Genomic DNA, 26,526 nt, shown 5'->3' with positions numbered 1-26,526 from the left:
ATAGTGAATGTGACAATTATCATAACGTAATTTACAAGAAATAAAAATTATCTTTATTCGTAAACTCTCTGACCATATTTCTTCGAGAAAACTGCGATAAATTGGGATCCCAAAAACAAGAAAAATTCCCAGTTGTCACCAAAAATCATGCGAAAGGTAAACAAAGTTTGAGTGAACTCTTACAACGTTGTAAAAGTTCACATTAGACATCTTCGAGGTCCCGGGAACGGATTTACTCATTCTACATTGAATACAATGGGAGAAATTAAACTGAGGGTCGACTATATAAATGTATATTCATATTCATAGTCGTACCATAAAACATGAAACAAATTACAGTATGACACTGTCATTAATGCATTAAACGTGTGCGGAATTTGTTATATATATGCGACTTTTTTCCCTATTTTCTACACGTTTCACACGCATAATTCAATTTTTTAGATAGTTGAAAGAGGATAATTTCTAAATTATTTCGTAGAAATAACAAGGCAAGAAAAAATGAGTAGTATTAGTTAAAAGCAAAGTTTGAAAATAATGATTTGGCATTTATAATATGGATATGGATTGCACTCGTACTTTGTTTCGCGTATACATTTAATATTAAACGAAGATACGTTGCTATAGAAACGAAACTCGGACATTAGGTCATCATCGACCGGTATCTGATGAAACAACAAAAATTCCACAGCTGTTGAAATTCAATTTTCAAGCAAAGATCGTTTTATCAAGGTGAGTTCTTAATCAATTTGTCTGATTCTTCCTATTTGAGAAGGTTCAAAATATTGTGTCACATGTATAAGTTTTATAAATTAAATTATTTTTTTTTGTCATTTACTATAAACTTAAGTACAGTGTTTGATACTACTCCTTAAAATAGTTTTACTGGAATAATTTTGTAAATAGAAGAGAATGAGAAGTACCATATATTCTCCGTCTATATTACCATAAAACGTATATACCATACCCATATTACCCATACCGTATATTACTGTAAGTATCGTTTTTCTCAGAAATCGTTATCATTACTATTATAATCGTCCATGTAAAAACACTTCCAAAAAAAAGTCGTTTCACTCAGTTTAAGAAGTGTAAAATATCATTTACTTTCAAACAAAAAATAATGACATATCCCATACTTGAAATCCTTTACCCAGTGCTATATTATGAATTTTCGAGAGATTCTGCCATTCATCCAAATCTAAATTTATTTATTATTCAACCAAAGATTCCAACGAATGCTCAAGTAAATATAGGCTACTAGTGAGCGGGAATTTTTTCAAGTAAAAAAAAAGTAATTGAAGTAAATAATTAATTCTAAAGTGTATAAGATTGTTTTTGGGGTGGACTCTCAATATACTGTAATAGAGTATAACACATAAATAACATAATTTTTTTTTAAATTACCTATTAGTGGAACAATGACCCATATACTATTATAGAATAGCAGAAAATTATGTAGTTTTATTTAACACTCTAAGATAACGTTTCAACCAGGACTACTATCTCAAACACTGTAATAAATTTTTAGGTTCTCACCAAAGTGACCTTGTACGTATGTGAAAAAATTCTTAGATAACCGTTTATGAATATTATTTTTCTTAGTGCAAAATGGAAAAAGTCCGTGAATTCTGCTTAGCACGTGGAGCACGTGGCATTATAGGTCTTTCTAGGTAAGTTGCGCGACATTTAAAGCATAGAATTAAAACTTACTGTTCAATGTTTAGATGATTAGTTTCCAATCCGAAACATATATGAATAAACAATAATACAAATACAAATACAAGACCACAACAGGCTGAATGCCCAACGAGGTGGCTAAGAAAAAGATGCCCATAACAAGTATGGATGTCATATATTACTAAAATACAGCAATCCAATTAAAAATTCAATCACAAAAATTATAAACAATATATATACATGATAAAATATTATACAATACAATTATTATTGTAATGTTATTTATGGTTGTCTTATTCTAAGTATGGATAGCTCCTCGATTTACCTCAACACGTTTGTCGTATTTCTTTTTAAGCGTGTCAATTGTGTTAGAATTTACTACCTCCGAGGGTAAGCTATTCCATTTATTAACAACCCTATTAGAGAAAAATTCCCTGCGACACCATAACCTTGCATTGTCCCTCACCAATCGATACTGGTGTCCCCTTGTAAAAGCAGTCGATTGGCGGTGTACTAAAAGTTCATGGTCCATCCTATCCATCCCATTGAAAATTTTGAACACTTCGATCATATCTCCCCGACATTTGCGTTCATCCAATGTAAACATATTCAAAAAATGAAGTCTCTCTTCATAACTCAAGCTGCATGTGCCAACGAGGACACACCTAGCTCTTCTCTGCACCCCTTCAACCAAGTCTATGTCCCTCCGTGGGTATTGTCTCTAAAACCTTACAGCATATTCCAGTCCAGGACGAACTAAGCCTCAGAAAAGCGGAAGAATGACTTTAAGAGAACGCGAAGACACCTTTTGAAAAATGAAACCAAGCATTCTCTCTATTCGATTTTTTACCACCGCTGAACGATGTTCAGAAAACCTAAGCCGCTCGTCAATGAGAATTCTCAAATCGGTCACCCTATAGTTGCATCCAGGATAGTGACACCATTAAACTCGTAAGAGAAACGTGGGTTGTTCGAACCAAAATGAGCGACCATGCAGTTGTCAACGATAAAAGACATGCTCCATACTGTCCCCTTACATTCATTATTGACGTACCTAAAAATGATTTTGGGTTAGAGCCAATGTTATCTGCCAACCTAGATTCTACTCCCCTTTTTACTAACCTTTATCGCTTTCTTCAATGCCTTTCTTTTTTCAGTAAACAATACATCACCTGGTACACTTTTATGCTCTCTGAATGTTCTTTTCTTTTCAAGATAAAGGTGACGCTATCCGTGAACCATACATGATGTACAAACACGCTTTTTTTGAACAAAGAGTATATATAATGAGATAGATGAGTAAATTTCTCTTAACTTCAGCCCGAGATATCAAGGAAACAGTTATTTTCCGGATATTATGCTGAGGTGAACTCGGAAAGAAACGTCATCACGTCTCCGCCGGGACTCGAGCTCAGGCCCTCTTACATAACGGGCAAGCATGCTACCATCTACACCACTGGAGACATGACCCCGCCTTCCTTATTTCACGCCCTGTGGCGTGAGGCGCTGAAGTGGAGGCGCAGTAGCCTCTCTTAACTTCAGGAAATGGCCCCCGGGTGGGACGGTTTAGAGTGAGATATAGATGGCTTTTTTCTCAACCCGAGATATCAAGGAAACAGTTATTTTCCGGATATTATGCTGAGGCTACTAATGCCTCTACTTCAGCGCCTCATGCCACAGGGCGTGAAATAAGGAAGGCAGGGTCATGTCTCCAGTGGCGTAGATGGTAGCATGCTTGCCCGGTATGTAAAAGGGCCTGGGTTCGAGTCCCGGCGGAGACGTGATGACTTTTCTTTCCGAGTTCACCTCCGCATAATATCCGGAAAATAACTGTTTCCTTGAAAGAGTATGATGTCGTGCAAAACAGAGGACAGCTTCGTACTAAATTCTTACCATTGACTTATCACCCCGACTGATTCCAACCGATCTCTTTGAAACTTCTGCTAACTTTTCTCTCAAAACATCAAAGGTAGTTCTCCGAAAACAAGGAACCATTCTTTTGATATCAACCTTACCCGAAGAAAACGTATAGAAAAAACTGACGACCCGATGACTATACTGGAAGGAAATTCGTTCTCCACCCAAACATATTCAATAAGATCTTCTTAACTAGTGAGAACTAAATCCAAAATAGCCGTATCCCTAGTGGCTTCTGATACACACATGCTGATACAAAACATTATCGAGCACCAACTTAAGGAAGTCCCCTCCATATTGATCTCTAGCTGAAAGATTCTCCCATTCCATACCCGGGTAATTGAAATCCCTTAGTATTACAACCCTTTTACGCTTACACATATAGGAAATTTCATCATAAAGTTTGGCGATGTAGTTTGGATCCCTATTCGGTGGATTGCAACAAACCCCAACAATAAGTTTACGACGTCTTTAGTTTTCAAGCTCAACCCACATGTAGTTGCAATATCACTTCTTTGCACATCACACTCTCTAGCCTTCACAAACATGATTTCACGTATATCAACACTTCACACTCTTTCCTATCTGATCTATTTCTTAAAAAAGTATCGCATTCTGAGGTGTGTAAGAAAGATTCATCTCCATCGTTTTTCCAAGATTCTGTAATGGCTATAAGATCTAGGCCCTCCACAGCTATCAGTTTCTAAAAAATCTTTCTTATTACCCAAGCTCCTGGCATTTATTAGCACACACTTTAATTTGCCCTGTGATTTAGTGTCAATCGAGAAGCCTTCCAAGTCAGAGGTGGATAATTCCCCGTTAATACTGTTGTTATTATTATTAAATAACCCACACGCATATTTATTGCTCTTTACAAAGTTTCATGCTTTCGTGGCAGTTTTTGCCCCTCGGTAATGATGATATGTTTTTAATTAACATTTAATTAAAAATAACAGTAGCCTATTATGAAATAATAAAGCAGTGATACTTTTATAATCACTCCCCGCGTTGTGTAGGACTTTCAAGTTTCTCGATGAAAATGAAGATAGAAAACTGAGTAAGCAAGAATTGAAAGATGGTTTAACACAATATGGTGTGGATATCGAAGATGAAGAAGTTGACGAAATTTTCGAAACATTCGATAGAGATGAAAATGGCACTATCATCTTTGATGAATTTCTGACTGGAATACGGGTGTGAGAATATGCTTTAATATTAATTTTATTATATTTCAGAATAATTGGGATTTTTTTCAATGTTGTCGTCTACTGATTAATTTTTTTTGCAGCCTCCTATGTCACAGGTGAGGTTGGATTGGATTGATCAAGCATTTTCTAAAATGGATAAGACAGGGGAAGGGATAGTGACGACTGATGACCTTAGAGATGTATACTCTGCGGCACAACACCCAAAGTTCCTTAGTGGCGAAATGACAGAGGAAGAGATTTTCGAAAAGTTTCTTCGAAATTTCGACAGCCCCACAGAGCACGATGGAACAGTAACGAAAAACTTTTTCTTAAATATTCTATTTATACCGGAGGTGTAAAACTTTTTGGACTTCCTGGGGTACATTAGAAAAAAAGGTTGTTTTGAGCCTCATTGGGAGAAAAAAAGGTGTTTGAGCTACACTCAAATACACACCGCAGCAGATGAAAGACACTTTAAAGCAAAACTTACTGTTCCGAGTCGAAAAGTAACCGAGCTTAAATCTCTTTTCCTTTTCTTCGTGGCAAAAGTTCTAGCTAAAACACACAACATTGAAATCTAGGTAAAATACAGGGGTTGGACAAAATAATGTGACACCTGTGCAAAAAACAACACTCTAGGGAACCTGTCGTATACGCCCGCCCTTTAGTGTGGAAGAATTCCACTTAGTGGGCGATAATGTGCACACATCAGTTTAGTCGTAGCAGTGCTAGCGTTCGGATGGGATGCATATTGGAGCGTTAAAACTTCGTTATGGCTGACCTCACAGATTTCGAAAGAGGCATGATTGTTGGATCCCGTCTTGCCGGGGCCACAGTAATGGAAACGGTCACCCTTGTTGGTGTCGGGAGAAGTACTGTGTCGATGGTAATGACAGCCTATAGCAAACAGGGAAAGACATCATCTACCAAGCATAACAGTGGCCGAAAGTCGAAGATGACTGATAGACCCAGAAGGGTTTTGAAGCGAATTGTGGCCAGAAAGCACAAGATAACAGCATCCCAGATAATATCTGAGATGAACACACATCTACAGGAAGGTGTATCGACAAAAACTATCCACCGTGAACTGCATGCAGCAAACATACAAGGTAGAGCGACTATTTAAAAATCATTGGTGACACCATGCAATGCCTTGAAACGACAAACATGGTGTCACGAACATAAGAATTGGACACAACAACTATGGTAGAATGTCATCTGGTCAGACGAATCGTCGTTCACATTATTCCAGATTAACGGATGTGTTTACGTTTGGAGAACGCCAGCGCAAGCTTATGATGTTGACCGTCTCCTTTCTACTGTTAAGCATGGAGGGGGATCAGTGATGCTGTGGGGCGTCATGTCTTACCATGGTATCATCCCACTTGTTGTCCTGGATGGGCGGGTTAAAGCATTGGTTTATGTCAGTATTCTGGCCAACCATCTACATTCAATGGTGCAATATTAGTTCCCTGATTCTCGACCCGCGTTCCAAGATGTAATTCGCCGGTTCACACTGCTGGAATTGTCAAAGACTGGCTTGATGAACACGATGATGAACTGCAACACCTCGTGTGGCCTGCTCAGTTCCCTGATCTTAAGATAATTGAACCTTTGTGGGGTATTTTGGAGGCCAAACTGCACAGTAGGTTTCAACCTCCAAAGACACGTTCTGAATTAGTGACCTTTTTGCAGGAGGAGTGACTACGTATCCCCGTGACTGTGGTGCATGACTTGTATTTGTCCATCCCACGACGGATACAAGCTGTAATTAATGCAAAAGGAGGGCCAACAGCCTATTAATAAAAACTTTGTCTCATTTCACAGGTGCCCATATCATTTTGTCCAACCCCTGTATATACAGTATACAATTTTTAATATATATATAAAAACAGTATATTAAAAAAAACAAAAAACATGATAATCACTTATTCCAAAGAGATCGTTAAGATCTGTCCACGGAATTTGTTAGTAGTTTGTTAGTAGGCAGAACCCAGACCTGCAGAGTCAGTGACTCCCAAGTGGGAAGTCCAGTGTTTCGAGTTATTTGGACGTTTAAAATTGCTTGTCGGGCTGCATACGGCCTATGGGCATCCACATAGGCACCCCTGATTTAGAAAATTATATTTTATCCTGACTCTTTATCATCCAGGATGGAAATAAGTAGCCCATTTTTGTAAAATATTTGATGGCTCAAACATTTCCATTCATTTGATCATTTTTGTCACACCACGGTCATTTTCTGCGCACGAGGGATAATCAGACCAAGACCTACAATTTATTGCCGATTCCGAACGGCAGCCTATTTTTTATACTCATCGAAATGATGGTGCGATAACCCCTCGATGAGGGACTCCCTGCGGTAGCAATTTTTTATGCGGTCGTGCTAGCGTTTCTGTTGTACCCCTGTGTTAGGAAAGTTTTCTGACAAGGACGAACCGGGTATCGAACTCGCGACACCTCTAAACATCCTTTGGTACTCGAGGCGAGTATCTTATCGACCTGGGCTACCACGCCCCCAAACATTTCCGTACTGCAAGGATTCCCAAATTTTTGAAGCGGGACCCCCTTTTGACAAAAATTTTATAGGCAACCTCCTACATCCCGTGACCTTGTGTCCCGTATTTATGGGACATTCCTTACTTTTTGTTAATAAAAGTGCTTTAATTTCCGTAATCAATGTTGCAAAATCAAATTATTTTTTAATATTCAATTGGCAGAACTGTTTTATTATGAAATTTGAAATAGCCCATACGTTTTTTAGCTTTGAATCCTGCGGACGGTGTCATCAACACAGTCGCAAATTAGAATGGAATGAGTATTTTTTGCATTGTAAAAGTGTGAAGTGGATAACTTGGTAGCCAAACTCAGTGTTACCATTATGCAGGGCCCAGTGCAAAAATATTCGCGGGTTCTTTTGTAGGAAGATTAATTTTAGTTGATTTTTTATATTAGTTTTGAATATTCATAACATTTTCATGGTTGTGGCATAGATATCCTTGCTTTATTACATGCAAAATTATTGTTCAACTACAGCAATATCTTCATAGCGAGTACCCGGTTGTACTCCCAAAAATATATTCAACCTTACCCCCTCCTTCTTTCCGATATTTTGTGTGAGCCCTCAATATTTTCAGTAATTTCACTTCATCAAAAGAGCTTCATAAACGATACCCCAGAGTTGTTAAACATAAGTTCATAATTTAAAATGTAGAGAAATTACCCTTATACATTCACTTATTATTCATCATTATGTGTTTTTAATTTTCTTTCTGAATCCCCCTGTTCAAATATTAACTTGATGTATTGGTTATTATACCAATGTAAAATACATTGTTGATATACATGTAGCATTAGATAAAATTACATTGTATGGTATGTTATATGTATGGTATATGGTATGGCTGTTCACAGTTGAGTTGATTTATTTTGACATATTTTTACTTTCGTTGAGAAAAATAAAAATAAATTTTATTTGAACATTTTTTTGAGAATCTCTCGTAATCCTCCTAGTTCATCATTGTGGTGGATTACGAATATGGTGGATGAATGTGGGTGTCGCGATGATGATGTAGGTCACGACTCACAATTTGGAAACCACTGAAGTACTATACCTTTTCAAAATAATGCTGTGGAGAAAAAAGTTTGGAGTAAGAAGGAAAAATATTTTATTTTCAAATTAAAGGAAGTTTTTTGTTTCAAAGTAACTGAAACTTTTGAAATAAATGATTTTAGAATCAATAAATGTTTCGTTCTTAACAGAACCACATACAGTGAAAGCTCGTCTGGCACACTAGAGATAATATGGCGGTGTCTATCTGTAGTATTGTGTTGCTTTGGCCCGGTAGCCACTAACCAGGGTCGTAAATCGCCTATGAAAAATAATATTTTTCTATAAAAATAGAGTTTTTATTCCTTTGAAACGTTCTTCTTGAAACATTTCGCATACTTTGGCTAAATTTGATAAAAATCCACATCAAAATACATCCCAGATCCTTGACGGAACCCCCTTTACAGTTAATTTATGGTGTAAAAAAACAAAAAATAATAATAACAATCGTCCCAGGCCTGGAGGCCTGCCAGTGAGCTCCCCTTCCCGTGGGGGCCCCGAATACAGAATACTGAGTTGGTTTTCCTTTGAACTCGATGTTACATTCTTCGTATGAGGCTTTTCACATAGACGTCATTATCATCATCAGCATCATTTTGAGGGACAGAACAGACCGAGCACGGCCAGGCTCTGTCACTTACGCGATATAAGCTCATTGACCCGGAGGGTATGGTTTTGCCGGAGAAAATTCTGAGTTACAAGGAGAAAAGAAAATAATTGGGGTCCCTATCATGGGATCTAACTAATCCCTAGTCATGTATGTGCATTCATATACAGTTAAAAAAAAACCAAAAAAAACCAAAAAAACATGGGTGATGTCAGACATATAACGAAGAGAACCAGATTACACAACGAGTCCATGTGTCCCTATTTCAGGATACCTAGAGGACCCATAGACTATATGCATTCAAATATGAGATTCAGTAAAAGGGACAGACACAGGATGATCCCCCATATATATATACACTGAAGAGCCAAAAAAACTGGTACACCTGCCTAATATCGTGTAGGGCCCCCGCGAGCCCGCAGAAGTGCCGCAAAATGACGTGGCATGGACTCGACTAATGTCTGAAGTAGTGCTGGAGGTAATTGACACCATGAATCCTGCAGGGCTGTCCATAAATCCGTAGGAGTAAGAGGGGGTGGAGATCTCTTCTGAACAGCACGTTGCAAGGCTTCCCAGATATGTTCAATAATGTTCATGTCTGGGGATTTAGGTGGCCAGCGGAAGTGTCTAAAGTCAGAAGAGTGTTCCTGGAGCCACTTTGTAGCAATTCTGGACGTGTGGGGTGTCGCATTGTCCTGCTGAAATTGTCCAAGTCCGTCGGAATGCACAATGGACATGAATGGGTGCAGGTGATCAGACCGGATGCTTACGTACCTGTCACCTGTCAGAGTCGTATCTAGACGTATCAGGGGTCCTATATCACGTCAACAGGGGTCCCCTGTTGACATGTAGGGTCCATGGATTCATGAGGTTGTCTCCATACCCGTACACGTCCATCAGCTCGAAGCAATTGGAACCGAGACTCGTCAGACCCGGCAACGTGTTTCCAGTCCTCAACAGTCCAATGTCGGTGTTGTCGGGCCCAGGCGAGGCGTAAAGCTTTGTGTCGTGCAGTCATCAAGGGTACACGAGTGGGCCTTCGGCTCCGAAAGCCCATATCGATGATGTTTCGTTGAATGGTTCGCACGCTGACACTTGTTGATGGCCCAGCATTGCAATCTGCAGCAATTTGTGGAAGGGTTGCACGTCTGTGACGTTTAATGATTCTCGTCAGTCGTCGTTGGTCCCGTTTTTACATGATCTTTTTCCGGCCGCATGTCGTAGATTTAATTTTTTACCGGATTCCCGATATTCACGGTACACTCGTGAAATGGTCGTACGTGAAAATCCAAATTTCATCGCTACCTCGGAGATGCTATGTCCCATCTCTAGTGCGCCGACTATAACACCACGTTCAACTCACTTAAATCTCGATAACCTGCCATTGTAGCAGCAGTAACCGATCTAACAACTAAGCCAGACACTTGTTGTGTTATATAGGCGTTGCCGACCGCAGCGCCGTACTCTGATTGGTTCCATATCTCTTTATTTGCATACTCATGCCTGTACCAGTTTTTTTGGCTCTTCAGTTTAGAACTCAATGCTAAAGTGCCGATTTTACTGTAGAAATGGCGAAAATATTAGTGAGGTTTTCCACCACATCAATAATTTTAAAAATTGAATTTTTCACTCTCGAAATATTCACACTTAGAGATATGAAGCTCAGAAAACACACAGGGCCGGATTAACCAAAGCAAAATAAACACGTGGTTAGGGCATCAGGGAAAAAAGGGGCACCACAAAAAAGTTATCGAATGCACATTTTTTTCCAGCATCAGCATCCTGCATAATCCTAGAATTTTCAATTGTATAGTTGAAGACCTTATCAAAAGGATAGCAAAAATGCACAAAAACTAATAATATTCCAAACTAGAAACCACGTTGATGCTGAGCTTTAGGAATGAGATTTCATGAAATTTTCATAAAGTAAGCTTGGGCCTTCTTAACAGATCATGGGGCCTTTGGACAAACTGATTTTTTCGAGGCCCCACCCCCCAATCAAGCTAAAATTACCTGCCCACCAATTTGTCACAAATTGTAAACAGATCTAATTCTCCTGAGGTCGTCGGGCTGTATCAACACTTTCTAGAGCAAGCCCATACGTCCAAACGCCCTTCTGCTTTAGAAGGTATTGGCTGTATCCGGATGAGACCCAAGTACTAAGAGTAATTCAAGTTCTACAGAATATAAGGACGTGAACTTAAAAATATGCAAATCTTTATGCTTAAGCGGATCCGCTGCATGGTTTCAGGGCGATGCAATGAATAACTGCGATGAATGGGGTGCGAATGGGTGATGATGAATTTAGGAGCGGTAGTGTATCATTAATTATTATTGCTTGTGCTAGTCAGTTTCGGCGCCCCTCTGGCGTGTAAAATGCACCAGTAAAATAATCCAGCAAATTCGTTGCTACTTTCCCAGCCGGATGAAATGCGTCAAAAATCATGGTTTTCACTGTGAATCATTCAGTCCACTACGTTGCCGTTAAGGTGGACGAGTGGTCATAGTGACGGACTCGCATCACGAGGACCCGGGTTCGAACCCCACCGTCGCCATAGTGGTGGTCGGATGAAGTTGGTTTTCTGTGGTTCCCAACTTCGAGGTGCGAATGCGAGCCGATCTTTCATATCTTCAAAAAGGGGTGGTTGATGACATAAGCAACCTTCAAACCCCCTTCCCCTTGTCATCAAAAGTCAGCAAATCCGAAATTCCCTCCTCGATGCTGACGTAATACTTGAATGACCCCTTACTTCTGAAATATAAGATTTCATTTTTTTTAAAATTTATATATTCAATTTAGAGTAAAATATATTTGTATGGACCGGGATGGGGGGGGTGCACCAATATTCAAGTGCTTAGGGCCTTCGAACGTCTTAATCCGGCCCTGTAAACACACCAAGTATAAAATAATAAGCCGAACTTAATTTTGAGTTGGATATCCATGCAATATACACTGCTCAAAACAATTAGGGGAGCAAGCAAAAAAGTGAAGAAAACCGTGCGAGACAGCCACGTATTGGCATACAATGGATAGTACACGCGTATCAATGCGCAATACAGAAAAAAGACGTAAAAAAATTTGGAATTAAGCTTTAATTCTTTGAAAATATGGAAAAAAACATGAAAAGATGATTTAGGGCAACAATTTGGTTACATGTAAACGATAAAAAAAAAGTACTGTTTAGACATGATGCATGAGTTTTAATAGGGCGTGTGGTCTCCTCGAACAGCTAAGACTGCTGCACACCTGTTTGCCATGGATGCGATGAGGTTATCGATCAGACTTTGGGGAATACTGTTCCACTCCTCAAGAAGTGCAACAATCTGCAAGTCTCGGACAGTAACAGGCGCCCTTGGTCGCGCAGCAATGCGTCGTCCAAACATGCTCGATTGGATTCAGGTCAGGAGAGCACGCTGGCCATTCCATACGCTGTATTGTTTCAGCTTCAAGCATGTTCTCCACCAGACGAGCTCTATGCGGTCGGGCATTATCATCCTGGAAAACAAAGGAATCTCCAATGGCTCCAGCGTAAGGGATGACTTGAGGTCTCAGTATCTCGTCTGCATACCTTCGGGCCGTCAAAGTGCCATTCCGAATGATATGCAGGTCCGTACGTCCGCCTATGCTGATTCCACCCCATACCATCCAACCAGCTCGTCTGTATTGTGACCTTTCACGAACGAATGCGGGGTTATTTCGAGTGCCCCTGTCCCTCCATACCAGAACACGTCGGGTGTCACACTCCAGACTGAATCGGGACTCGTCTGTAAACAGCACTTGGCTCCAATCATGTTGCTCCCAATCTCGATGTTCAGCAGCCCATCTTCTTCGGGCCGCACGGTGGCGTGGTGTCAACGGAATGCAGACCATTGGCTTACGTGCATAGAGCCCTCCCTCATGAAGCCAATTACGTACTGTTTGGCTGGACACCCTTCGTCCTGTTGCCAAGAGCAACCGTCTTTGCAGCTTCGTAGCATTCTCTGTTCTGTTTCGACGGGTTGTTAACCGTATATACCGGTCATCAGTTGCTGTAGTGGCGCGTGACCGACCTTGCCCTGGTCGACGTCTAACATTTCCTGTTTCTTGGAATCGATTCCACAGCCTTGCAACAACACTTCTGGCGACTCCAACAGCGTCCGCGACACTACGTTGTGTTTGCCCAGATTCCAGTCTGCCTATAACACGCCATGCCATGGATTCCGGTAAATCACGTTGTTGAGACATCCTCAAGTCACCTTGTCTCAAAAAAAAATACTGCGCAATCGAATTTCACAGTTACGGCAGTAAAACAGACGTTTCTGCAACATCCCGATTTCTGCCCTTATCTCCTTTTTCTGGTTTTTGACGTCATGAACTTTGATTTGCATATGAAGTATTCTTCTTCCGTTTCCTGCTAGGCTTTAAATTATGGATGATTCATTTTATGTTACTTATCAGTATACATCTTTGCGTAATTTTGTTAAAACCATGTGCTCCCCTAATTGTTTTGAGCAGTGTATATAACATTGATTTTTCACGTTTTTTTAATTTATTTTATTTATTTCAACTTCATTTCAACTTATTTATACCTTATCAAGTTTGAAAATGAAAATTAGGGTCTCCATATTGTCTTTTAATATTCACATGCATCAATTCATATAGTTCAAGCTGTTTTAAAATTAATAAAATGGGCCCATGAACTACATTGAGAAAATTCCACGGCTTTTTTTTTTTTTGAAGGGCATTTTTTTGAAGTAAAAACAGGCAGATTGATAACTTGAAGTTCACAAAAAATTTCCGAAATACGGTGTTTAGCACCCTCATTTCTGTTTCTTTGATCTAGATTTGTTTCTTTCATGAGCCCCGCAGGAAATCACCATGTTGGTTACTTAGGGTACGGTTTTGTATGTCCCTCAAACCCAAGGTTTCAAACCCTTCAGAGAGAAATATCAAGCCATCCAAAAAAAGCCTCTCTCATTAGAGTATTTATTTTTTATTTCAGGTGCTATGAAAAATGTAAAATCTGGTTTCGCTGTAAGTAGAAAAATTTTTGAATGGACATGAATTTATTTACGCATGTATCGTTTTTTCCCCCTGCAGATAACTAAAGAAGATTTCATCAATTATTATGCAGGAGTGAGTGCGTCTATTGATGATGATGATTATTTTGGATCAGTTATGAAGAGAGCTTGGCAGCTTTAACCACGTTAACCACTGTGTAAAACCAATATTGTATCCATTTCAGGTCGAATTCTTGTTTGCATTATGAAACTTAATGCCTGACAAACAAATGCACAATATTTTTAATATACTACTTCATTTACTGGTGGTTACACGCGAGTGATATGCTTTTTAACGTTTCGTTTTTGGAAGGTCCAGACGGTTTAAAATTACTGGAGATGAACATTTTACATGTTATAAAATATCGTTTGTGATTATTGTATTTGCTGCAGGATGTACTGAAATTAAAAAAAGAAAAAAAGAAAGTCTCTTCCTCTTAGAAAGTCATCACACTCACAAAATTAATTTTCTCATACGGCATGTTTTACGCTTATACAAAGTATGCCTACAGAAAATGTAATAGAATTCAGAGCAAGCTCCTTCAACCGTTGGCACAGTGCAGGCCACATTTTACATTTATGAGGCTTCTGAGCCAAGTTTTGCTACACAAATATTATCAAAGAATTTATCGGGCTATGTGTTGAAGGCCCCTGATGTAGAGGATACAGAAACCGGCTACTGTGAAACAAAAGAATATATATACAGTATTATTATATTACATTTTAACTGTAACTACCCAAAAAAAAAAAAAATTACACCCTTTTACCAGCGATTCCCAAACGGTGCTTAACAAGATATTTTTCAGAGGAAATAAAAAATTGAAGTGGACAATAATTATATATATATTGGATGGAATGCTGTTGCAGTTTATACAGAGTGGTAACTATCGACCGCCCAATAATTACACACGTGATTCCTTGTGAAAAACTAATAAGGAAAAGTGTTTTCCGTTTTTCGATCCGACGAATATTGAATGAGGTATAAGCTTTTCAAATTTTGTGACGTCATTTTTCTAACGGCCAGTTATATGCCAAACACCGAACCAAAGTGCATTTCTCCGCTAGCAGCGGGTTGTCACTTTTTAAAAATGAACTGAAATATTCAATCCCATTAGAAGCCAAGTTCAGCCTTCGTCCTTCACGATTGGCACTTTTTCTCTTCATGTAGTGTGATACTATAACTATAACCTTGCTATTACGTATCGCTTAAGTGTTAACTTCGTCTTCTATGTTGGCAAATTTATCGCAAGATTTGTACCATGTTAGCCAAATGAGATCTGTTTGAAAAATTTTTTAGCCAAATCAACACTTTGCCAAAATGTGAAATTTTTTTACCTTCTCTATATTAAGTCTAATTTTCTGAGGGAAGGTGCATACAGTGCGTACGTGTTTACTGCACGATCATTATTTTACGTTGTTGTTTTAATTAGATTACAATGTTGATCAATAAAAAACAGTATTTTTTTTTGGTTTTTTTGAACTTTCATCGAAACGGTCACTTGTAAAAAGCTTCAACGAGGGATGTAAAAATGGTAACTTGACGAAGGTGTGACTTAGTGGAAACATTAAAATAATAACAACGATTCAATCAGAAACTTTTAATCAAACTTATTACGTTACGAACTGACGTATTCAAAATAATTTTTGGTTTCGAAGTTTTCTGTTGATTCACACTATTCAACTCTGATTTTTTTTTCAAGGATAGTTCAGTGATTTTAGGGTGTTTTTGGAGCACTGATTCTGAATCTGACACTGGTTTTATCAGATCAGCTCTAGTTTTTGAGTGAATGAAAGTTGAATTTCGATGGTAATACCATAAGCAAAACGTATATCTATTGGGGGGGGGGGGCGAAGCAAAATGCGATAATTCATGAAATTTTCGGAACTTCTATATGATAATATTGCATTCAATCAATCCGTTGAAAATTACCTGTATCAACGTTTTTGATTAAATAACAAATTCAAGAAAACTTTGACTAAAAAATAGAAAAAACCACTACATTTTTTTAAAAAAAATTCGGGACGGAGAAAAAACAGAAATAACGAGACTATTCTGGAAAATACGAGACAAAATGAAGGAGGTATGGTCACCCTATTCACACAGTGACTGGCTCATTTTATTTATTTTTATTTTTTATATCATAAAAAATCTTATTTTTAAATCCTCCTCTCCCAACAGCGAGCTCTCGATCCGCTCAGGCCATAAGCCAGCATGCAAATCACATTGGAACTGTACTATATGTATGTGTGTGTGTGAATCATTATAAACTTAAATCATCATTTGATCATTTTTGTCGCACCACGGTCATTTTCTGCATACGAGGGCTAATTAGACCGGGCAATTTATTGCCGTTTCCGAACGGTGGCCTTTTTTTTATACTCACCGAGAGATTGGTGGGCTAACTCCTCGATGTGGGACTCCCTGCTATAGCAATCTTTTTCTGCGGTCATATGTCGCTGTTTCTGTTGTACCCCTGCGTCAGGAAAGTGTTTGACGAGAACGAACCGGGTATCGAACTCGCGACACCTTTAAATATTCTTTGGTACTTTTAGGCGAGTACCTTATCGACCTGGGCTACCGCGCCCACTAAACTTAATATCAATTCTTAAAAATCACTGATGTCTGGTAATGATATAAATGTGATAATGTGTTGAATAAAATAGGAAAGAGTGAATAAAAATTGGAAAGAAAAATTTCTACGTAAAAATTAGTGTCTGCAGACTACATTGAAATATTGATACTGTACCGAAACCATCAGCAGTTTTGAAATCAGCCGCCCTTATATACCCTAAAACCATTAAAATTCCCTTGGAAACATGAAAATGTTTTATTTTTAGGCCTAAAATTTTGATATTTTAATCACAACGTTTAATTCCCAAACGTTTAGTTTTATGGTAGTTATTAGAGCCAGTATTATTCGAAAAAGCAACTTTGAAGAATTCATCACTCTCAAAATTTTTTAAGGTCAGTTTGGTAAGAGACGTTTCTTTCTCTCAAACCGAACAAAACTTCGATCTATCGCTGTGGCCAAATTACTACCGAGTGAGTTCTGCCGGGAATGTGAGTGTGTGTGCCTGACAGTCTGATGGAGTATCTAGCGTTGTGTCTGACGTTTCAATGCTGTCATCTATATTTCAAATTGTGAGTGAAGTGTAATGATTGAATATTTGTACCGTTTTAGGTCTGTTGCTGTTATGTTTCTATGTTGTCCATCATCTGACCCCTGACCTCTTTAGCCTTTATAATGGCTATATCCATACATGACATCCCTCTCTTAAGCTTTTAGGTTACATAGTCATTCAAATATATTGGGCGTTTACAAATTCTCCCCACTCGAGTAATCTTTTGATTAACGTCTATATGCAGTGTAGGAATGTTTTGGGTATGTTCATAGTTTCCAGAGCCAATGTTCAGGTCATCAAACTCCTGTGACGCATTGTATTTGAAAGTTTGGCACTGTGATGGTCGAATATGACTTCTGTTTCTTCGCAGAATTCTACCACAGGGTGTTTTCACTATGTATGATCTTGGAGATCCATGAGCTGAAACTATCTGTGCTGGTTGCCCTTGTTTCTTATTGAAATTCCAAATTCTTACTCTTTCACCATTGTTTAGAATTCCTAAGGGGTGAGCATTTCTGTCATAATATAGTTTCTGCTTTCTTTGCTTTTCTTTCAAAAGGTGGGTCACATTCTTGTTTAACTTAGTTTTGAGCAATTCTTCTGAAATAAGTAATTTTGTTTTCAGCCGACGATTAAACATTAATTGAGCGGGAGCTAAGTTCACATCAGGAAGAGGCGTGTTCCGATATTCCATTAAACTAACCAAAATCTTCTCTTCATCGCCATTGGATTTCCTAAACATGCTCTTGGCTATTCCTACTGATTTTTCTGCCATTCGTTACTTTTGGGATACCTGGGACTTGCGAAAATGAACTCAAAATTCCATCTATCAGCAAATTGTTTGTAATGTAAGCTATTGAAAGGGTTATTGTCTGAGACAACTCGGTTTGGTACCCCGAATGTTGAAACTGAATTGTTTCAGTTTCCTCTCACTAATAGGCAGTGATCTGGAAATTTCATGTACAACATGCAACATTTCTGGATCGTCTACACCCGTGTCTTTAATGTAAGCCCTTGACAATGCATCAGCAATATGCATTTGACAGCCTGGCAAGTATTCAACAGTGAAATCATACTTAAGTAATTTGAGAAGCATTCTTTGTAATCGAGTTAAGATCTTGCCGATGGGCTTATGAACTATTGAAATCAATGGTTTGTGGTCACTTTTGACAAGTACTTTGTGGCCATAAATCAAGTTGAGAAATTTTTCAAATGCAAAGACCATGGCAAGTAATTCTTTCTCAATCTGGGCATAGTTTTTTTCAGTTTCTGACAGGCTCCTGGATGCAAAAGAAACTGGATGATCTTGCAATAAGCAAACACCGAGCCCATCTTTGGAACTGTCACACTGAATAACAATAGGCAAGGAGTCGTTAAATACTTTCAACACAGGAGTTGAACTGATCAATCTTTTCACATTCACGAAGCTTCGATCTTGCTCCTGGTTCCACTGAAGCTCAATGTCTTTCTTTAGCAGTTCTCTTAGAGGAGATGTCACAACAGACACGTTTGGAATGAACTTTGCTAAAAAATTAACCATACCAAGCAATCTCTGTATGTCATTCTTGTTGGATGGTTTTTCAAACTCCATAATTGCCTTCACGTGGCTTGGATCAGCTTTTATTCCATCCTTAGAAATTAAGAGGCCCATATACTTGACTCCATTAACCCTAAATTGAAACTTATCAGGGTTGAATTTCACATTGCTTGTTTTTGCCCTTTCTAAGACTTTCAGCAAGATTTGATCATGTTCTTTCTTGTCATTGCCTGCTACTATCAAGTCATCGAAATAGATCTCAACCCCATTTATGTCACCAAACAGTTTTTGATTGGCTTTCTGAAAAACCTCTGGAGCAGAGCTAATTCCAAATGGCAACCTGTTAAATTTAAACCGCCCAAAAGGCGAATTGAAAGTGCATAGTTCTGAACTGGCCTCGTCCAAAGGTATCTGCCAAAATCCTTCTTTCAAGTCAAGCACAGAATAAAACTGTTTACCTTCTAACTTACTGATAATTTCATCAGCTGATGGGATAATGTGATATTCCCGCTTTATGGATTTGTTGAGATGTCTGGGGTCAAGACAAATTCGTAATTTCCCATTTGGTTTTTCTATTATTACTAGGCTATTGATCCAATCAGTTGGTTTGTGAACTGGCGATATAACACCGGATTGTACCAGCTCGTCTAATGTTTTGCCCAATTTTTTATATAGCGACTGGGGTACTCTTCTGGGGGCATTTATTACAGGCACTACTTCATTCTTTACAACTATGTTATGAGGCTCTCCCGGAAATTTTCCCAAACCAGTAAATACACCTTCATATGTTTCAATGGCCTTTACTTTAGAATCAATAGTTACAAGATCTATCAACTGTATAAGATTCAATTGTTTGCATGCTTCTAAACCTAGAATAGGTTTGGCCTGAACATCTACAATTACAAAAGGGAGTTTCAGCTTAGAACATTTTTCAGTATTACAAGATAATGAAATGACTCCTTCGGGAGTTAATTTTTGATTGCCATACGAAACTAGAACAACATCAGTTGGCGATAAGTTCTGTTCACATTCGACATTTAGAGATTTGAATACTTTGAGTGGAATGATGTTGACTTGTGCCCCAGTATCAAGCTTGAATTCCACTACTTTTCCTTCAACTGATATAGCCTTGAGCCATTCATTTCTGGAACTGATCATATTAATTTCCAAGACACAATGTATAAACTTTCGATGTCGTTGTTGCTGTATGGAAGGTAGTTGTCTCTGTGGAGGACCTCATCAATCCGTCTATGATTACCAGCAGATTGTGGCTTAGGAAAACAATTTTCATTGCACATTACCGCAAAGTGATTTTTCTTTTTGCACAGATTGCACAACTTATTGAATGCAGGACAATGCCCTCTCTTGTGTTTTCGACCACAGGAATTACAGTTTTTCTCAGGCATGAATATACTTTTACCTCTGTACCTTATAGCATCAACTTCAGGACCCACATGAGGCTCATGGATTTTCTCCATCTGTCGTCGGCTAATCTCACAAGCACGTATGCTATCAACTGCTCTGCTTACTGTAAGATCAGGTTCTCGAAGCAGTCTTTCTTTGCAGATTAGAATCACGAATGTGCAAGACAATCCTATCCCGAATTAAGCTGTTTTCTTGCTCTCCAAAGTCACATGAGGCTGCCAAAGTTTTCAGTTCGGTAAGGTATACATCTATACCTTGGTTCTCTTTCTGAGAACATGAAAAGAACTTGAAACGTTCGAACACAACGTTACGTCTAGGAAGACAATATCTATCAAACTTTGCTAAGACATCATCATATTTTGTAGCACTTTCAGCAGCTGCATACTGGAATGTATTAAATACACCCACACCTTCATCACCAATGACGTTCAACAAAATTGCGATTTTAACCTCATCAGGCTTCTCAATCTTCTCCGAAGCAAGCATGAAATTCGCGAACTTTTGTTTCCATTTCACCCATTAATCAGACAGGTTTATGGAGCTGAATATCAACTCTCCAGGTGGCTTAAATGTCTCCATTGGTTCAACTTTTAACTTCTAGAACACAACAGTTCCCAGCAGCACCACACATCTAAGAAGCAATAAGAGTGGGACCTATCTCAAATCATCTTAGAAAGCTCTTCTTTCCTGACACCATGTTATGTACCTATGTTGTCCATCATCTGACCCCTGACCTCTTTAGCCTTTATAATGGCTATATCCATACATGACAGTTGCTATCTTTTGCGAGACTTTTTAACGGGAGATCGGCTCGCATTCGAAGTTGGGAACCCCAGAAAACTAACTACAGCCGACCACCACTGTGGTGACGGTGGGGTTTGAACCCGGGACCTCGTGATGCGAGTCCGTCACTATGATCACTCAACCACCACAGTGGCTAAAAGAAAGATTGCATCTTACAGTGCTCCGTCCATTGAGATGCATGAAGCACGGCGAGAGATGGAGAGCTGAACCCACTCCAGCATGGACGGTGTCACTGCCGCATGCAAGGCGGCTACGAGGTCTTCTTGCGAGTCAAGCCTATGCTTATACACAAGCGCTTTAAGATGGCCCATACAAAAATCTAAATGGTTTAGGTCAGGGGATCTAACAGGCCACTGTATTGGGCCACCGCGGCCATTCCACCGATTTGGGTATTCTTGATTTAACCGCTCATATTCGATGCGTAATGGGCCGGTGCCCCATCATGCTGCAGACAAAGATTTCGCAAGATAGCCAAGGGAAGGTCGTCAAGGAAGTCTGGGAGGCAATCTCTCAAGAAAACGAGGTCGTTTTCAGCAATCAGACGTTGTGGAAGCAGATATGGCCAAAGAATATTATTGTTTATAATGCCGCACCAAACATCAATTCCCCAACGAACCTGATGAGCATTTGGACGTGTTGCATAGGGATTTGAAAAATCCCAGATATGGCTGTCATTGGAATGCTGTTGAAGCAACCATTGACAGAATTCTTTCCTTCGCGGATAATCTTCTGATGAAAGTGCTTGCACCCGTGTGTAATGATACGGATGAAAAAACTCATCGTGCAAAACGTTTAAGACCGTTACGTGACTTGAATTTAATTCTCGTGCGATCGCTCGACTGCTGGTCGTTGGATCCGATTCAACCAACGACAACACGTTATCTTCGAAAGCCGGTGTTCTTAACGACGATACTGGCCCAGCGTCTACGTTTGGTTGTGGTAATACACACCCTGACTCGCGCAATCGGCGGTCCAGTCGCAAAATAACTTTATGGTCTGGGTGCTTTCGCGTTGGATACCGTTGACTGTATAACCTTGCTGCTTGCAAGGCTGATCCGTGGCACTCATCTAGTATAAAGTGCATGTCACAATATTCTTGTATGCTGAATGCTATCAAATTAGAGAAATTATAACAATAAATAATTAGACACAGTACTTTCTGGAGAATAAAACAAAACTACTAACACACACACACGCTTATCTATATATAACCTCTGTGAAGCTAGCTTTGTGAGATGCAAACAACCTGTTCTGGCTTGTAAAAAATTTTTTTCTCTTTCCTGAAAAGTGCGAGGGAAAAAATTTGGCCGGATTTTTAAGTGATGTCATCAATTTTTAAAGCGTTATAACTTATTAATTATAGGTCAGATCAAAAAACGGAAAACACTTTTCCATATTAGTTTTTCATAAGGAATCACGTATGTAATTATTGGGCGGTCGATAGTTACCACCCTGTATAAAGTACCTCTAGATCATTTACGAGTGCCATGAGAGAAAAAGCATAGAATTAGAATAAAATAAATTCGTAATTTTTCGCCTATATGGCAGCGAACCTAAAATGTTTGGTAATTTATTTTCTTTGATATAAACTACCAGAAAAATGCAATTATGTCTGTAACTCGTATTTTCGGAGGACACCAACATTTGCTAAGAGGATAGGCTTTAAAAAATGTCAAATCCAGAGACATACCCTTAGAATTAGAGCACAACCTTTTTGTAATGTACGGGGTAAATGTAGTTGATTATCACTCACCAAATACGAACTGGTGTACGTGTGTTATAGAGACATCTATTTTTTTACACCTTTCGTGGGTCACCCGGAGGTATATATATATATATTAGTCCGAACAAATTCTTAGTTTAATATACGAAAAGTATGACATGGATTCATATATATATATACTTTCATGTTTTTCTCCACTTCTTACTAACAGCAGATAAATTCATCAGCATAACAATGTAGTTTATAATAACAGTAAAAAAAATGTTTTAACGAATTCATTATAACATTCATTCTCAGCCACCTCGTTGGGCATCTTGCCTGTTGTAGCGTTTTATTTGTGTTTTAATATATTCACTACCGGAAAATAAAAATGCAACACCTTGAAAAAGATGCTTTTGATCTGAAATTTCAGACACCTAAGTTAAAGTGAAAGATGCAATTGATGTGGCTTTTGTCGAAATCCGTCTAAACACTTGCGAAGGGACGTTTAAGTTAGAGACATGGCAGTGGATAAAAGCGCATGCAGGATTTCGTATTTCAACTTTTGCGTCATTTCTTCTAGTCATCAATTACAATACCTTTCCAAAGAAGTAGAAGTCCCAACAATGTGCAAATAACGAAAAAGGCAGAATTAATGGCATACGTGAAAATGGTCTATTGTGCGGGGAAATTGAGCCCCGCAAACACCAAAATAAGAACACTATTCAGAGATTGTGACTGAAGAATGAGAACACTATTCACAGATTGTGACTGAAGAATGAGAACACTATTCACAGATTGTGACTGAAGAATGAGAACACTATTCACAGATTGTGACTGAAGAATGAGAACACTATTCACAGATTGTGACTGAAGAATGAGAACACTATTCACAGATTGTGACTGAAGAATGAGAACACTATTCACAGATTGTGACTGAAGAATGAGAACACTATTCACAGATTGTGACTGAAGAATGAGAACACTATTCACAGATTGTGACTGAAGAATGAGAACACTATTCACGCTATTCAGAGTTAGGTTTGCCGCTACATCCCAGCTGACAGTGTATTACACCATCGCTCGTCGCAATTAGAGATGGCTTTGGCGCACGCGGACGGTTCAAATTTTGCTACCCTTCTCACGTTATAATTTAATGTTCTTGACCGCAATTACTTAAATTTGCCGCCCCTCCTGACTTTCCGCGTTGGGATATATAGCCCTCCTATAAATACGTTATTGGACACAACCCGGATTGTACGCAATAGACTTCTGCAATTCTTGTGGCGGTATAATCGTGCATCACAGAGTTTGACTCTGCCCAGAAGCAAATTTATGGCTTTGCTGTCCTTCTACAGATCTTGTTTAATGTTCTTAATCACCAGTTGCCAAAATTTTCCTTTCTTTTGAACTTGCCACCATGGGCTGGCCATATAGACCGCTTCACAACCCTGTGAATACGCCTCTGACAGATTCCCAAACGATATCGTTTGCATTGGTGTAGAGCTAAGACATACGGAAAGATGTCTTTAATGATGAATCTCACTTTTGCCTAGTTCAAACTGAGGGTAGACAGCTGGTCATGGCCCTCATCAGGGCCGAAACTAGATGTTGGGTCAGCCGGGGCACTCACTTGTAATGTTAAAGGAGAGGTTAAACTTCGTCTCTCTGCTCCCCTCTAGTTGCGGCGCTGGCCCCCAATACTGCAACAGGGCCCCGGTATAGTAAATTCATAGGGCGGAAAATAAAAAATTGTAATAGTTGTTCCAGGGCTCCGGGCTGGATCCCTGTCAGCTCCATCTTTGTGGGGGTCATGCTTTGGGAACGACGCCTGTTCAGCAGACTCTCACGTCTGATCCATGGTGCGAGCCCAAGAACTACAATGAAACTAGAATCCATCAGCAATATTAATATAGATTTCGAGCATTGTCTTATTCAAATATAGCGTGATGCAGCCGAACAACGCATAGAAGCACTATCTCTATCACAGACTTCCGCTCAAGTGTGGATTCAAGACGATGTGTCGGCGCGGTAGCCCAGGTCGATAAGATACTCCTAAAGTACCAAAGGATGTTTAGAGGTGTCACGAGTTCGATATCCGGTTCGTCCTTGCAAGAAAACTTTCCTGACACGGGTACAACAAAAAATGGTGACATGACCGCAGCAAAAAATTACTACCGCAGGGAGTCCCCCATCGAGGGTTTAGCGCATCAACCTCTCGATGAGTATAAAAAATAAGCCTGCCGTTCGGAATCGGCAATAAATTGTTGGTCCCGGTCTAATTAGCCCTCGTGTGCAGAAAATGACCGTGGTGCGACGAAAACGATCAAGACGATGTGTCGGGAGGGACGATTTACTGTGTAGATTCGTACAAACATCTCGTATTTTACAGGACAGGCCAATATTTCCCAAATTATAAGGTCCTTGGGAAGAGCGGTCACTCCCCTCTGGATGCGTATCTGCTTTCGCTACGCACGGCAGCTCGCATTGGTGCACAACGGGGACGTCCTATAAGTTACTGATATTTTTACTATTTTTCTTTGCAAAACATGAAATAAAGCATATTAATTTTGATTTTTGCTATATATATCATTTATTCATCTACTTATGCACTTTCTCTGGTAAAAATTCCATACATACAGCGCATTGCGTTCAACCTGTTGCATTTTTATTTTCCTGTAGCGTAAATATGTATTAAAAATTTACTATATGTACAACGTGAGCATAAAATAAGTTGACCTATTTATAGCTTTCAACCTTAAAAGAGAAATAAGGAATTACAGGAGAATATTTCTTCTCAATGCCTTTCAACAGCTAAAACCAATAGTTGGATTGATAATAAAAGTTGTATTATTTTTTCTGTTATTATATTTTGTCATTAATACTTTTTTTAATGTCTCAAAAACTTTTATTCAGTGAATTTTTGATGCAGTGAAAATACTGTATAGCGATACTCAAGGGACCTTACTTACTAACCGAAACGGCGACCCACTCTACTCAAAGGACCGGAGAAAAATATCGTAGATATAATATATTTACATTGAAAGGCGTATCTGGACCAGTGATATTGTTACAAAGCATTTTCACTGTAAACTAAGCCAATATATACAGGACAGTAGCCAAAAATTTATTTCAGAGGGGGACAACTGGCATTTCGGGGGGAGGGAACAAAAGTGATAGTACAATAGATTTAATCGTTATTCCATTTTATCAGTCATTTTCTAACATTTTAAAATCGTACATCGGTTCAAATATCGTACGAGAAATTCAGAATTTGAAAGGTCAATAATGCATTTTTGAGGCTTTAAAATTAAAAACCATTTTTGTTAAAATCGTGATAAAAAAATTGCATGCTATCTCTGAAATCAGTGTCGAACAGTCGTAGTAAATTGAAAGTTTCATACAATAAAATGCTGTGATGGGGACCTTAGCCTACTTTTAGATCGCCAGCAATGTAAAAAAAAACAAATTGTAATCCACATCCATACTTGACCCAGGCCAACACCCTCTTCTTTGGGGGAGGGGGTGTTGCCGAGGCTCGTCTAAGCGCGCTTACGTTGCCTGCAGGGTGATGCCTCTAGTCAAGGCGTCTTCAACCCGTTGCTCGCGAGCGCCACGGTGCTCCCTGAAGCACTCACTCACAGCTCACGAGCACTTGATCAACTTTCCAACACCTTGTTCAAATTGCATTCAAGGACTAAATCACCGATTTAATGCATTCGTATGCCAAACTATCTATCAGGGTGCTCTTCTTTTGATGGTCACAAGGAGGGCTCGTGAGTAGAAAAAGGTTGAAGACCTCTGCTCTAGTCCCTTGGCTACAAATTACCGGGGGAACTGTTGATGCTAGAGGCATACTTTCAATTAGAAAAATTATCCAAATAACGTTATATT

General features: G+C 39.1%; 1 protein-coding gene across 2 annotated transcripts; it reads left to right on the top strand.

The window, feature by feature from the left end:
* Positions 1-509: 509 nt before the first annotated feature.
* On the top strand, positions 510-14,457 carry LOC149085371 (calcyphosin-like protein). Of its 2 annotated transcripts, none has more exons than XM_089233358.1 (5): positions 510-732; positions 1,606-1,673; positions 4,614-4,791; positions 4,886-4,900; positions 14,082-14,457. In XM_089233358.1, the coding sequence occupies exons 2-5, from the start codon at positions 1,612-1,614 to the stop codon at positions 14,181-14,183; spliced, it is 357 nt and encodes a 118-aa protein (XP_089089484.1). In that variant the 5' UTR covers positions 510-732; positions 1,606-1,611; the 3' UTR covers positions 14,184-14,457. The 2 variants fall into 2 exon arrangements, with proteins under 2 accessions (XP_089089484.1, XP_089089483.1); XM_089233357.1 differs by having other exon boundaries at positions 517-732; positions 4,886-5,095.
* The last annotated feature ends 12,069 nt before the right edge of the window (positions 14,458-26,526 follow it).

This window comes from Pholcus phalangioides, unplaced genomic scaffold (genome assembly GCF_987345545.1).
Source record: "Pholcus phalangioides strain wild (caught in Gottingen) unplaced genomic scaffold, Ppha-v1.0 ptg000007l_1, whole genome shotgun sequence".
Classification (NCBI taxonomy): Eukaryota; Metazoa; Arthropoda; class Arachnida; order Araneae; family Pholcidae; genus Pholcus; species Pholcus phalangioides.
Note: the sequence above shows the minus strand (reverse complement) of the source record. Positions and strands in the feature narration are given on the sequence as shown.